The 15309-nt window shown below is 39.4% G+C and overlaps 1 protein-coding gene across 1 annotated transcript in view; it reads left to right on the top strand.

The window, feature by feature from the left end:
- Positions 1-850: 850 nt before the first annotated feature.
- LOC116292924 (dynein heavy chain domain-containing protein 1) overlaps positions 851-15309 on the top strand; it is a 49103-nt gene continuing 34644 nt past the window's right edge. The window contains exons 1-18 of the mRNA XM_031700267.2: positions 851-3420; positions 4243-4417; positions 4914-5132; positions 5409-5531; positions 5615-5671; positions 6194-6298; positions 6924-7025; positions 7390-7587; positions 7668-7838; positions 8593-8901; positions 9912-10004; positions 10516-10650; positions 11168-11263; positions 11641-11772; positions 12177-12408; positions 12624-12842; positions 14070-14229; positions 14712-14860. Of these exons, the coding sequence (XP_031556127.2) occupies positions 1040-3420; positions 4243-4417; positions 4914-5132; positions 5409-5531; positions 5615-5671; positions 6194-6298; positions 6924-7025; positions 7390-7587; positions 7668-7838; positions 8593-8901; positions 9912-10004; positions 10516-10650; positions 11168-11263; positions 11641-11772; positions 12177-12408; positions 12624-12842; positions 14070-14229; positions 14712-14860 (5056 nt within the window). The 5' untranslated portion in view covers positions 851-1039. The remainder of the gene's footprint in view (positions 3421-4242; positions 4418-4913; positions 5133-5408; positions 5532-5614; positions 5672-6193; positions 6299-6923; positions 7026-7389; positions 7588-7667; positions 7839-8592; positions 8902-9911; positions 10005-10515; positions 10651-11167; positions 11264-11640; positions 11773-12176; positions 12409-12623; positions 12843-14069; positions 14230-14711; positions 14861-15309) is intronic.

Genomic DNA, 15309 nt, shown 5'->3' with positions numbered 1-15309 from the left:
CTAGTTTTCTTAGCGTCGGGGGACTCAAGTAGTGTCAGGGTTAGTGCTAGGGTTTCTAACCCGAACTTGGTTAGGTATGGTGTTATGGTTATAACCCCAAGTTGGTTAGGTTTGGTGCTAGGGTTTCTAACCCCAACTTGGTGCATCAAATCTAACCAAGTTGGGGTTAGAAACCCTAGCACCAAACTAATGAAGTTAGGGTTAGAAACCCTAGCACCTGAACATACCCAAGTTGGGATTAGAACTCAAGCACCAAACTAACGAGGTAGCAACAAATCTCTTGCCCTAACATAAAATGAATATCAACGAAGAAATAAGTGAAGGAAAGAAGAAAGGAAAGAAGAAAAGGGAGGGAGGAAAAAGAAAGGGAGGAAGGAGGAATGAAGGAAAGGAGGGCGGGAGGGAAGGAGGCAGGGAGGGAGCGATCGATAGATGGATGGATTATGAATAAGTATGAATGAAAAATGACACGCTTTCTCACGTGTAACATTCTCTAGTGCCCATCATCCTGACCAGCTGATTTTTAAAACAATACAACAGGGAAAAATTACTGGAAAATAGCTACGGGCAGTACGGAAATTGGCTGACGTAATTATTTGAAAAATCCTGAACGATATATTTTGGAGCTTGGCGTTATTTTCATTTCGTAAAGGAAGAACGACTTATTACACTTCTAAATTTAATATAATTTTTCTTAGGTAAAAATTTTTTTTTAAAAAAAAAGGAAGAACGAAAGAAAAAACGGAAAAACGCGACAGCTGTGGCTGTCGTGAATAGCAGTCACGCTCTCAGTCACGCCATACGTACCCAGGTCTTTTTCCGCCCGTGATGTAGTCTGAACCGTTGCTATCCAAATGACCAATAAAAACAATATGGCGGACTACTTGAAGTCGTTCATAAAACAATGTGGAAAAATTACAGCAAAAAGAGGAAAACACGTCTAGTACAGTACATAATTGTATTGGAATCTTACCTTTCTTACAATGATCAGTAGAAATATAGTTAAATACCTTGGACAAATGTACGTTTTCTGGTGAAAATGTCAAGCCCTACGGAGTTCGTCTTTACGCAGTCTTCGTCACCAAAACTTCCAGCCATCGGAGAAAATAGAAATTTGGTCTCACAGCCTTTGACTAAAGATTCAAGGGAGTCAATAACTGCCATAGAAAAGGAGAAACCAAATATTTCGCCAGAAAAAAATGGAGAAGATGTGGAAGCCAGTGAAGAAAGGACTAAACTGATAACGTTGATTTGTCGTGCATTCATCACTGCTTTACAACGGAATAATGAAATAAAATTTTGGAATCATTTGTGCGAAGTCCTGGAACTTTCCAAGCCTTATTCATCTATTCTGAAAACTAAGCAGGTTTGCCATTATGCAGAAAGGGCTTATAGTGAGATCCAAGGGCGAGACGAGCTGCAGTTTGTTTCCCTGTGTTTGGAAAACTTTTTTCCAGATTTCGTTACGAGTTTACAAATAACTGGAAAAGCTCTTGAAAAAAAGCAAAAATTTCCATCTGGGCCTACTGAAGACCTTCCCTTAACTCCAAGGATTAGAACTTTGGTACAAAAAGGCATTCGTATTCCCAGAGGAGAGCAAAACTCTTCTTGTAGTTCAATGTATATGTTTGATAAGCAACTAGATGTAGACCCAACGAAGACTTTACAACCCAAAGAGCTAACGCTTAAAGACCTTAAAATGTCACTTGCCGATGTTGTGAGAGAAATATCTGCAAGAGATTCAGTTTTGGGTGTTCCCCTAGGAATGGCGATATTGGCCATGGATGTCGATCTTCCCCAGACACTGGTCCCAACTCCCCCTCAAACTCCCAAAAGATCATCAAGTGCCACTTCCATACATGTCACAATTGACGATGGCCAAAAGAATGCACAAGCTGATCAGAAAACTAAGAGAGAAAAGGTCTTTGTGCCAAGAACTGGAAGGGAAATAGTTGAAAGTTTCATTAAGGGAAATTTTCTTGGCGAATTGAAGTTTGCCTACGTGAACTTGGCCCCATCGCTGCATTATGATCCATATAACCTGATTGAAGTTCCAAAAGACAAGGTTAATCCAGAGCACTTTATCATCTCTTCACATAGTATACTCCATGTGTCTGATATAGGACCATCCGAGTCACGGACCTTATCAGAATGGTACACTGAAGCATCTATTTTTCAGGCAATTCTGAATCTGTCCTTCTTCAAGAATTTTTTGCTAAGAAAGATGTTCCTAAAATGGAAGGAACTCAAGAAGCACACATTTTTTGTCAAATTGAAATCAGAAGTTGAGCTGTCGTTGCTTCACAATGTGCCGACATTTGGTTCTGCTCTGATAAGAATTTCAGCACTTTTGAATGATTTGGCCAAAATCACTTTCCTTCCCTTCGAAGCAAATTACTGCTACTCCCTGGAAGAGTTTGAAGAGGCGACATTCAAGGCAAGCGATACCGGCCAGATGTACTTGAACAAGTTTTTTAACTATTGCCAAATGGTTGTCGACAAGACTGAAGAAAACTGCTTTGAGTATTTGAGATACTGTGAAGCCCTGGTCAGAAACCACCGTCATAATTACAAAGAATCTCTAGCTATTGCCAAAGAGAAACACAACATTAGACAGCAAAACCTCCGGCTTGCCCGAGAAGAAGTTACGAAGCTTGGCAACTTTGTGACCTTGGTTGATCATATTATATTTCAAAACCTTCTCACTGTTGCACAGACCAACATCTGTAAGTTTGTTGACGTAACTCTTCCTGGACCAAGACCAGAAAGGGATGGACTCTTCAGAGCTTTTGTTGTGTTTGATGAGAATCACAAACTAGTTCTTGCCCCTTCTACAAAGCAGTTGTCACATTCACTGTCATCTGCCATGGACATTGTCCTAGTTTCTGTGTGCAACCTGTCACATGGAATGGACCTTGGTGAAGAAACCAAATCCTTCATCATTAATGCTAGCAAGACCAATTTATCCATGACCACTCCAGTGAAAGATGATGGTGCTGATAATGCACGCGAAGAGAAGGAAGCAAGGAAAAAAGTTCCTGATCACTCTCCACTCCCAGAAAGTAACCCTGAAATGAGCGAAAGCAAAAATGAAAGTGAGATTGGTCTGGATTTCCTTGTTTCTCCAGAAAATTTAAATGTGAGAAAAGGGATGCCAAAGACACAGGTCTTTGTGAAGTTTCCACCCAGCACTTCCCAAGATGTAAGAACTGAGGCAGAAATAGAAGAAGATATTGAAGATTTTGACACTAGTCTGACAAGTGCAAGAGAATTACGTGTACGACAGACATTTGCAGAGCCACTTTGTTCCAAGAGGAAACAGGAGAGTATTCTAGTGATTGAAGGACAAAAATGTGACCAGCATGGAACAAGTTTGAGTCCTTTGACCAGGGAAAAACTGGAGCCAACCCTGTATAATGAGTAAGTACACTGTACAGTATGCAGTAGTGCAGTTTTCACATGACTGTGAAAAGCTCAGTGCCGTAAGCGTGAGGTGCCGTGACCGTGATGCTTTCTAGAATTTTAATTGGCTGATTTTTTTCACACACAATGTGATTGGTCTGGCATTGCCGTGACCTTGGCGTGACCGTGTCCATGCCATGTTTATGCCGTGTTCCAGCTATTTGATTGGATGGAGAGTAAATTCTCGTGCAATGTGATTGGTCTGGCGTATTCTTTGCTGTGTCACGACCGTGTTCGTGCCGTGAATTTTTCACAGTCATACGAAAACTGCACTATAGTACTGCATGTATGTGCATGTAATAATATATGAGTGAGTGGTTAACCTTTTTGTTTAATATGTTCTTTTTTTTTATTAAGGTAACAGAATAAGCATATTAAATAGAATTTGAATTTGTAATAATTTGAAGAACTCAAAATTAATCGGCTTGTTTATTTTATTTAATAATACAGCTGTACATGTTATCTTTCTTTTTTTGAGTTAACTGAATGAGCATATTAAATAGAACTGTTATGAGCTGTGTGTGTGTGTATAATGTGTGTCCTTAGTTAGCACATTAAAACACTCTGAAAAGTGTGTTTAGATACGTAGGTGTGAAGAGGTTGTAATATTGCATTAGGCTATTAACTCTGTTGGTGGTAATGTGGTGGTTGGGGGGAAGGGGTGGGTTTGAAATGGAAGGTGGCTCTAGCCTCCCACCTAATCCCCAGCCTCTTCCTTTCTGTGGCCACCTGTCTGAGTCTCAGTATCAGTGTTAAATTTTTGTTTTCAAATTGATGCAGTGAGAAAATCAGAGATGCCTTGAAATATCATGAAGAGTTTGTTGCTGAATCAATGGAAGAGGTACAAGAGTTCTGCAACAACCATGACTGGCTTGCCAACATTCATCGATTTGTTTCAGCTTGGGACGTTTCTCAGGTGGAATATTGGAAAGGTCAACCTACATCCAATATTGAAGTAAGTTAGTTGGCCAGAACACACCTAGTTTTTTCAGTTTTTATGAAATATTTGATATTAATTATGCACAATTATTAAACACACATCAATGAAATAACTTAGTTTGTTAAATTCCAAGTTGACCTGTTAGTTAGCCATGCCATAAATTTGATCAGCCCAGAGGTTGTTTCAGGGTTCGATCTGTGAGTTGAGCCGTACCCAGACTTAGATCAGCCCAGAGGTTGTTTCAGGGTTTGATCTGTGAGTTAGCCATGCCCTGACTTAGATCAGCTCAGAGGTTGTTTCAGTGTTCTGTGAGTTCAACATGCCATAAATTTGATCATGAGCCCCGAAGTTGTTTCAGGGTATCAATAAAATTTGAACTACATGTATGCATTCATAAGATTAATATTATGAGTGATTTTCATATTTTTCATCGTCAAGAAATTTTTTTCCAGAATGTAATTTTGTCATTTAGTTTTGTTGTAATTTCGTCCCATTTCCTCCCATTCAACAGCAACAACTCCATCAAATTCAAACCTGGATAGAACAAGTTTCCCATGTCATCAAAACCTTTTCCACTGCCAACGGACTGCTCTACGTAGATTGTCATGTGATACAAAACATAATGGTCCCCCAACTCAACGGCATATTCAAGCAGATGGTCAAAATGGTTGCCTCTCAGGTCTTGTTGTTGTCACAGGAAGTTATATCTGACATGGAAAGGCTGTCTGAGGTATCTAGATGGGTTGGATTAGAATCTAGAATGGACTTCTTTAGTTCCGGTGTAATGTTTTTCCATTTCAGACCATATGTCATTCATTTGTTGAAAATAAGATTCTTTGTTTGAGTCGCATTCATGTTAAAAATTTTCCTGTTCGATGCAATAAATTCCTGACTGGAGCTCTTTTTCTTTTTCTGAGAAAAATTTGCTTGTTGTAACACAATTCACGTCTGCAATAAATCTTGTTTATTTGTGAATAATAAATGTCTACTCCTTTTTTATTCGCAGAGCCTCAAGGATCAAAGAGTTGAAATCAAAGGCTTTGCTGAATTCATTTTACAGCTTGAAAAAGTCAAGTCCAAAATGCCAGCTCTGAAGGAGAAAGTTGAACACATCAAAAACCTCTTTGAAGTAAGAGAATCGTGAGATGGAAACCAGGGACGCTGAGGAAAAACAAACTTGAAATACTAATAAACATCTTACCTTTTAATTAGGTTATTCGAAGCTGCTACCGGCAACTGTCTGCAGAGGAAGAAATAACTGAGGAGAAGGTAGGGCACAATATGAAATCATAATTGCAGGTTGATTTTTTTCATGTCTTTATTAATTCATCCATCCATCCGTCCATCCGTCCGTCCATCCATTCATCCAACCGTCCATCCATCCATCCATCTATCCGTCCGTCCATCCATCCATCCATCCATTCATCCGACCGTCCATCCATCCATCCATCCTTCCTTCCGTTCATCCATTCATCCAGCCAGCCAGCCAGCCATCAACCCATTCCTTTTTATTTAACTTCCAACAAAAGAAATGATTAAAATTGAATATTCTTCCAATGTTACTTCAATGTGAAGGATACAATCCCCCCTTTCTGAAGTCAATAGCAATGGTTTCTGATTTTTTGATATAATTAAATACACTTCCAAACCACCGTCACAGTAGTGATTTGCTTTGTTTTCTCCTCATTAAATATTCATGAGTTTGAGAAAGAACTATCACTAACATTAAACTTTCCAACTGGCATAAATTTAATAACACTAACTCATTCCTTCTTTGGTATTTCATTTTAGGTTTGGGCACTCTGGGAATTCTTTCTTTTTGGTCTTCAGGAAGCATCTGATTTTGTCCAGCTACAAAGACCACTGATAGTTGAAAAAATAGCTGAAGTCATATCGGTAATACTGAACAAAAAGAGAGATTTATGAGATAAATACTGTACCTATTAATTAGTACCAATAGTCCCCTTCACAGTTCCCTGCACCATCTTGAAAGGCAGCCATGCCTTTGCATCAAAGCAAAACGAACGGTGAGCTGGCAATGATAGTGACCTTTTTAACACCTTGGACAATTATTCACAAGTCCCTATCATTGCAAGCTCACCATTAGTCTTGCTTCTATGCAAAGGCACATCTACCTTTCAAGATGGCGCAGGGAACTGTGAAAGGGACTATAGGACATTTGCATGAGGGCATCATTAACCTCTACTACCATATTGCCGATTTCTTTTTATCAGTTAAATAAGAAAGAATATTCTGGAAGCATTATGGTAATGGGAGTCAAATGACGTCACCATGCAAACGTCCTATTGAACCAAGAGTGGGATGGCATTAGTGCAAGTGCACTGGTGCTTGCCTCACCCCAGTGACGTTGGATTCTATACCTGGACTTATGAATCTCTCCCTTAATTTGAGGGTTTTTCTCCGGATTCTCTGGTTTTCCTACCTCTGCAAACCCCAACAAATATATAAAATCTGAAGTCCTGTTTAAACGAATAGCTTTTTTCTTATATTTTTGAATCAGAGTTTAGAGGAGGAAGCGCTTGATATCGGTAGGAACGCAACAACTGGTCGATTCTTGGACTCTAAACAGAACCCAACAAGTGTATTGATGGCTATGAGAAAGGTATTAGTTATAGTTGTGAGTTGCTGACTGGGTGACTGACTGACCAACAGCCATACCAGGGACTGACACAATCACTGAATGAGAAATGAACTAGATGAATTACCAAATGGGATACTGACTGACTGACTGGTTAACTGATCATGACTGCCTGACCAACCGACCGACTGAATAATGAAGGAAAGAAGGAAGGAAAGGAGGATGGGAGGGAGGGAAGGAAGGAGGGAGGGAATGAGGGAGGGAGGGAGGGAGGGATTGATGAATAAATGAGCTAATAAATGAAGAGATGCATAAACGAATGGATGAATGAATGAAGGGGTTAAGGAATGGACGATTATTTATATCTATTATTTTTGTTATTCCCTAGCTACGTGAACGATACCTGAAGATTCGCAGCAGACTCAAAGACATAAAAAAATGGAAAGAAATCATCACGGGGACTTCGTACGACCTGTCACGTGTGCTGGCCATCTATGACTCTATCGACAAGAGACATGAACTGTGGCGCTATTGTGAAGTATCCGCCAATACCATCAAAGACTTTTTAAACAGCCCATTTAAGAAGGTAAGACAACAGGAAGTATCAATCACTTCACACTATGATCGAAAAAAGGCACAGACTCATAACATTCTACCATACTGTAGGTGAACGTTAAGAGAGCTATTGATAGAGTCAACGAGTGGATATCCGCTGGCAAGAACCTGCAGGCTCATATCAGTGCTACTGATGAAGTTCTGGCTTCATGGATGGCCCTGCTTGAAGAATTTATCCAGGACTTACCACAACTCCAGCAGCTGTCTAGTGATGCTCTGAAGGTCAGTATGAACTACACATGCACAGTTATGCATTCCATAAAAGCGCTTTTCCTGAAGGAGTAATGATAAAAGGGTAAATTTTACACCGTGAAAAGATGATTACTGACGTTTCGGACGCTAGTAATCTTTTTTGTAATATTTCCACGGTGTAAAATTTACCCTTTTATCATTACGGTTTCATTAGAAACACCGACGCAGCTCACTCTAGTTTTTAGCTAGTTACATGTATCTTTTCTTGTAGGAGCTACTTAACACCATCATCAACCTAAGATGTTTATACTAGCGCCTCGACACAGTTCCTATTTGGAAGATATTTTCTAGGCTTGTGTGAGAAAGTCATTTCTATTTTTCGTGTCCTGATAAGGACGCCAATCTTGAAAAAAACGCCACGCGCGTAAACGCGAATAAAACGTGGCGGCGCACTTGGCTGTGGCTGTGAATTTCATATAATAATTTCTACTGCTCATGACTTCCGTTCAGAACCAATAAACGAGTTTGAAAAAGTATATGGTTACTCGGAAAAGAAATAGAGAAAGAGTACAAAGAAAGAAACAAAAGGGAAAAGGTTTAGATAAATGATTAAGCTTGCGCAGTAGAATGCAAAATGTACCCCGGCTATCCTACACCAAATCTGGAGAGGTAGCATGTTACGTAAACGTACTATTTACGTAACGACTTTAAGCTGCGTGGCGCAAAATGCAAACTGTAAACTCGCGATCATAATCACAAATTTATTCCCTTATATATTTTTTAGCCTCGACATTGGAAAGCACTTTTCATAGGCATAGGACAAGACTTTGATTCCTCCATGCTCTTCACCACGTCAACCCTTCTCTCCTTCAACCTCAGCCGTTACAAAGATCTTATATCAGCGATATGTGCCGGAGCTAACAAGGAACATACACTAGAGCTACAGGTCAATCATCTGTCCAAGGCCTGGAAGGAGAGAGAGTTCAAGTTGGCCAAGCATATCCCACTTATGAGGGCGAGGTTTGGAGCTGGGAAGGCAAACCATAAGGATGGACAAAAGAAAAAGAAGCGTACAAAGATACCACTAGATCAGGTAAGAAAAGTTATATACCGCTCTTTGTATTTGTATACTTAACCAGGCTCTATTTTTGTTAATAATCTTTAGAGGGGGTTATTAATAAGATGTAGAAACTTAGCGTGTTCAGTTACCGTTCTATCAAGGGCACTAGGACACCGAACGTGGTTGAATTTCTATAGTTTTTTTTCCTTTCGATTATTTGAAATAAATTAACGTTATTCTTGTTTACTTATCTTGTGTCCGTGTTCCTTCACTGTTATAATGCAGCCGTTTTCTTCCAAAGGTCAAACGGTTGGAATAGCCGATGAGCGTTACTTCTTTAACGGCCGTTCCGTACTTGACTCTGTTTGTACCAACAACAACGCGACCGCGCTATGCTCCTCACGTCAGTGATATTCAACCGTCCTAGAGTTAATATGGTTATGGTTAGCTCTATAAGAAGATAAGCAATTAATTTAATTCGAACAATCGAACGGGAAAAAAACAACTATAGAAATCCAACCACGTTCGGTGTCCTAGTGCCCTTGGTTCTATCGATACGATCACAATTTTAAAGTGTGTTGATTATGGGACATCGTTGATCAAAAGACCGCATTTTTGTGAATGTGCTTTTACTTGAATAAGGAAAAAGAACATGTGCATATTTGCTGACTAACTAGCTCTCTCTTGAACTAAAAGAAACGAAACTATCTAATGTTTTAAGAAATGTTTTTGTGGATCAAATTACTGCGTTTTTCTTGACTTGCATAATAACTTATGCGGTGGCGGTATAGTGACATATAGCGGTGAACTGTATAGCGGTTGCCAGAGGCACCTTCACATGCTTTCAGTTCGACCCTATAAGCTGCGCCACTGCTGTCCTTACGGTGGTGATTAGCGATGACAAGTCTTGTCTTTTTTGTCTTTTTTCTTGTATTTGATTGCTAAAGTTTGACAAAAAATTGTTTTGTCAACAGTAACAGTTCAACATCACTTTATAGCCACATTCTCTTGGAGTTAATAACAACCTAACCTTTTTGTTTTAGGCGGCCAAGATCATAAACAAACCAAGAACCCCAGCTTTTGTACCCGACTCATTCACATTGATTGGGATTGGTGAACTGAAATGCATACTCGAGGTAAGGATAATATGAATTAGTCCCTAAATAATTCTTGATGAAGAAACTATGAACATTTTTAGTAGAGCCAAGATGAACTGCAAACCTCTAAATGCGCACATGCATTAGTATTCTTGTTTTTCTACGCACTGAATACTTTTATTATCTCCTAACTTGGGTCTTGAGAAAAACTGTGCGCACAATGGTTTTATTACCTATCAACTCGCGTTTTGAAAAATTGCACACCTCTAAATGCGCGCAGCATTAATTTTTTAACAATTCTAATCGTGCGTAATCGACTGTTTTTTCCCAACTTGCCTTTTAATTTGAGCCCCCAGAACAGCAGCAGCAACTACACCAACAACAAACGATTTGTTCTTCATTTCTTGGTGAAAAATAAAAACAGTACTTGGACGATAATCTTCCAAAGTTTAATTCCTCAGAAACTTCACTGACATTTAATTTAAGAATGAGACGATTTTTGTCCAAGTAGCACTTTATACCATATACATTGTTTTATTTCTTTTCTCAGGACAATCTGATCACCCTGAAGTCGATGCTTGTGTCACCCTACGTGGCTGACCTGAAGCCATCCGTGGAGTATTGGATAAAATGTCTGAATGAAATAGAGGGTATTGTAGACATCTGGAGTGACTGCCAAAGAAAGGTAAGATCTTAAACACTATTCAAGTTTGTCTTTTACACGGGTCACTCCATATTTTTAGAGAGACCTTTAGCATCAGTTTTACGCTAGGGATCAGGCCCTGAAACACGCCCGCAAACACGGAGAAACACTGGCATAAATGAAATTCAACATGGCAGCTCTTCCAGCAACAACTTCGTTTTGACGCCTTGCTAGATGTCAAAAGTTTGACGGAAAACGCCTGATATCGAAATGCAGTTTGAAGTTTACGGTACCTAATAAGAACGTCGTGTTAAAGGTCTCTATTCTTTATAAAGTAACTGGGATTCCTGTGTCAAGGGATATACCTGCGCATGCGTAGGACGCAATACTCAAGTAAAAAAAAATTCCCCGTTCCTGATGTAAAATCTAAAGTGAATTTTGTGTGACTATAAAAAGGCACTGTCACGATATGGATGACGAAATCACATGTCTGTACCGTGTGTTTCTCAAAGTCGTATGAAAATGCTTTTAATTATTAAATAATGCCATCTTTTTTCAGTGGCTGTATTTGAGTAACGTTTTTTCTGAGCCAAACATCCTCAACGAATTTCCTGACCACCTGAACGACTTTACCCTTATAGATACCAAGTATAGGGTAAGGAAATAGCTTATTTTTACATTCCTGGGTTTTTCCTTTCCTTTTTCCTTTTTTTTATTAAGGATCATTGTAGCCTCTCATCCTTCTCTGTTTGCTTGTTCCTTATTTCATTTGTTCTTTCGTTTGTTTGTTTTTTCTTTTGTTCGTTCTTTGTTTTGTTCGTCCCTGGGTCTTTTTCGTTCGTTCGTTCTTTCGTTCGTTCTTTCATTCGTTTTTTTCGTTCTTTTGTTCGTTCGTATTTAGTTCTATTTTTTCTTTGTTTGTTCATGTTTCCTGCTCACTTATCCCATTTTCCTTGTCCCATATTTCTACATTTACTTTCTTTCACTTGGGTCTTAATTGCAACCATTTTTTTTCTCTATCCCTGTCTATAGGAGTTTATACAAGTCATCTCTAGAGACACTAAAGTGGTTTCTGTCATTCAAAAAAATCGAGGCGAACAGGGATGGCGGGAACTTCAAGGAGAAGCTATGAAAGTCTATCTACTGGAACTGATTCAAGAGGAAGTAGGCTATTTTACTTATACTACATGTTAAGAATCCATTGAATAGACCCTATTACTTTCGGCGTAATGTTTTCCCATTTCAGACCATGTGTGTTAATCTCTTGAGAATATTTATTCATATTTTCTTCTCATGCCCTACTGTTAAACAAAGAAATGATACGCTAGGGAGTATCATTTCTTTTTCTGAGTTGTATCCCTATTCATTTGTCTTGTCATGCGCAACCGTTAAACGAAAAAATGATCCCCTTATAACCATGTAACCCTCAGTTAAGCAAAATCCTGGATGGGTTACTAGATTGGAAGCAATGCTTCACTGTTTCACTATTCCTGGGTAAGAAAGCGCCTGGTTTTTCAGCTATATTTCATCACTGTTGCTTTTTTAATTGCGTCTCTTTATGCTTCTAGGAGGAGCTAATCAAGGTCGTTGACGTATACATGCAGCAAGCCCGTAGCGCATTCCCAAGACTTTATTTCTTGAGTGACAATGCGTTACTTAGTCTCTTGGCTTGGTCACGCAATCCCAAGGATTTGTTACCGTTTGTCAAGATGTGTTACCCTGGGATTAAGTCACTGCAGTTTGCGTTACCTCGGGATTCTACTCTTCAGTTAACTACAGCTCTTGATGCTGCACTGAATGGTTAGTAGCATTGAATATTCTTGGAGTGAAACCACATCACTCAAATGAATTTAGCCTTTTAAGTTTTATGAGGGAGGGAGGGAGGAAAGGAGGGAGGGAGGGAAGGAGGAAGGGAGGGAGGGAGGGAGGGAGGGAGGGAGGGAGGGAGAAAACCTTCGAATCCAATGTAAAGACCTAGAACTAGATCTAACTTAGATAACGTGGTTTACTTTCAGCGCATTTAATGGAGGTGACAGGAATAGAGGGTCTTCACGGTGAACACGTCAGACTAATCAGACCAATACCCGCCTCTCCAAGACCCCAGAGGTGGCTGGCTAACCTTGAACAGAATATGCGAGATACCCTTATAAAGGAACTAGGAGATTGCGTTAAGAATCTACTGCAAAATGGCTTGACAGATGTAACAGGAATCGTGGAACACATAACCAAACAAGGTATGACTAAAACACCATATATATATATTAGGGCTTAAGATAATAGACGGTAAGTCGCCGGTCATGATAAACGGCCAAATTAGTTTGATATCAGTCATACCTCGTTAATTCTAGCTTAACGTTACTGGTCAAAATGTGCGGCAAGGCAAAGTTTGACCGCACAAGTTCCAATTCTGGGCGGATATTGTCCGATATGCAGGTTTTGTTTTATGTTGCATTCTGCATCTTGCATGTTGCTTACTCAGGTTAAAATGTATTATATTCATATTCATATTTCATTTCATTTCATAGAAATCATGCCGGGAAAAACGTGCATACAAAGTTTAGGGAAATTCCATATCGTTGTGACCTTTCGTTGATAGCATAAACATCGCCCATAATGCAATTCGGGCTTTGTACGAAAAATGCAACATTCAACAAAACATTCACCAACCTTTTTCTTTTAAATAGCTGTACATCGACAAGGGTGAATCCAGGGGGGGGGGGCAAAGGGGGGCTGAAGTTCCCCGGAAGAAACTCAATTAGCCTCCCCTAAACTCAATTAGCCCCCCCCCCCTAAAATTTTGGCTGGATCCGCCCTTGATCGAGGTAGGATATGTTAGTAATGGAGAGCTAAGTGTGTGTCTCTTTTTATGCACTAGGGGAAGGGATGAGGTGCCATGAAGGGGAGGGTTTGGAGGGCTATACCCCACTTACCTTTCGTTTTTTTCTGAGGGAATAATTGCTTTTGCATTGTCAGCTTTAATTTCTCCATTTAAATAAACGTTTCATTTTACATGTATGACCATCCTGGAATAACGCGCAAACACGTTTACACGCTATACCCCAACTACCCCACGTTTTTCTAAGATAATTATACAGCTTCTCATTAATCCCATATAGGTAGCTGTCCAATTATTTTCTTAATTGGACAGGTCTTGTTGATATGGGATTAATTAGGCAGCTATATAATTAATAGGTAATGGGATTTCATGCTCCCCAATCAAGAAATAATTAGACTCGAAAAATTCCTCTGACTGCCAAATTGGACTCGGCCTACGGCCTCATCCAATTTTGTCAGTCCTCGGAATTTTCCTCGTCCAATTATTTCTTAATTGGACAGCATGGAGTCCTATTACATATACTAATTGTTGCTTTGTATTTTCAACTACAATTCCTCTCTTGAAATAAATGTTTTTTTAAATATGTAACATCATCCTGAAATGACACTTAAACACGTTTTTTAAGGACATGGCAGCAAAAATGTCGTATCTTCTGAGGACTCGCATTGCCATTGGTTGGTTCGTTCCCCTGCGCAGTGTATCTTAACAGCTCATGCAGCTACGTGGGTACAACAAGTCAATCTAACGTTGGCCAGTGGTCGGTTATTGGGGCTATCAAACATTAGGTAATAATATGAAAATTTTTTTATTCCACCTCAAGACATATTCCAGGAATTTTGATCAGGGGCGCTTACCATTAAAATCAATCCATCCAGTTGGAAATTAGTTTTGCTAATGGTAAAGAAAGAGCGGGAAACTTTGACTTTCGACAAATGGTACACTCGTCACGGTACACTGAAAAGAGCGGGAAAAGTAGGAATACCCCAAAAGAAAACAAAGTTTTCCGGAACTGTCTGAGCGGAATATCACATACAATTTGATTTTCCAACCGAAATTTCCGATTTTTCCGGGTAAATTATAAGCAACGCTGATCTCTTCAAGATTGCATGGAAAATTGCTTTTAAAATCTTGGTACTTTGTTAGTTTTTTGACTCTGTTTTCAGGAGCAAGGGTCGTGGCTAGGTTGTAATTAGTGCGCGGGTTTTACTTTTCATTTTTTTACTTTATTTTTCGGTACTCAGTTTTTCATTGCTAATCTATGTTACAGATCTGAGTTGTTATCTTCCATCGATGACTTGACATCAGCCATCAGAAAGAACACAGAATGGCACACTGACAGCCCATTACACAAGAGACTTGAACTGCTTCTTGCCTCCCTCCTTACCCAAGCTGTCAATCATCGAGATGTGGTTAATGGTATGTTCAGATATAATACAAGATATGATTGCCTATAGACATTGTTGTGTAATGTTTTCCCATTTCAAACTACCTGTCATTCTCTTTCTCTGTTTGAGTTGTATCTATGCTCATTCGCCTTCTCATGTGCAACCGTTAAGCAAAGAAATGATACTCTAGGGAATGACAAGCATTTTGAATTGGGAAAAAATAACGCCCAAGGTAAAAGGTTTAATCCTATTTAACAGACAGAATACTTATTTGAAACACAACATACGGCACGAACCCTCTTGACACGCGGCACGAACCCTGTGCGCAACTTAGAAACAAAAGTCTGCTCCCAGATGTTTTGCTCATACATTCATTCATTCGACTTGCAAAATCTTTTTTTTTAACAGATGTCTTTATCTTTTTGGTTATCCATTCAGAATCGTAGGCCATGTCATAGTCGTGGTTACCGTCACGGCACG

This window comes from Actinia tenebrosa, unplaced genomic scaffold (assembly GCF_029948245.1).
Source record: "Actinia tenebrosa isolate PJP-AT-01 unplaced genomic scaffold, QUT_ActTen_1.0 PGA_scaffold11__36_contigs__length_13525064, whole genome shotgun sequence".
NCBI classification, from domain to species: Eukaryota; Metazoa; Cnidaria; class Anthozoa; order Actiniaria; family Actiniidae; genus Actinia; species Actinia tenebrosa.
The sequence above is the reverse complement of the archived record's forward strand: the minus strand, read 5'-3'. Positions and strand labels throughout refer to the sequence as shown.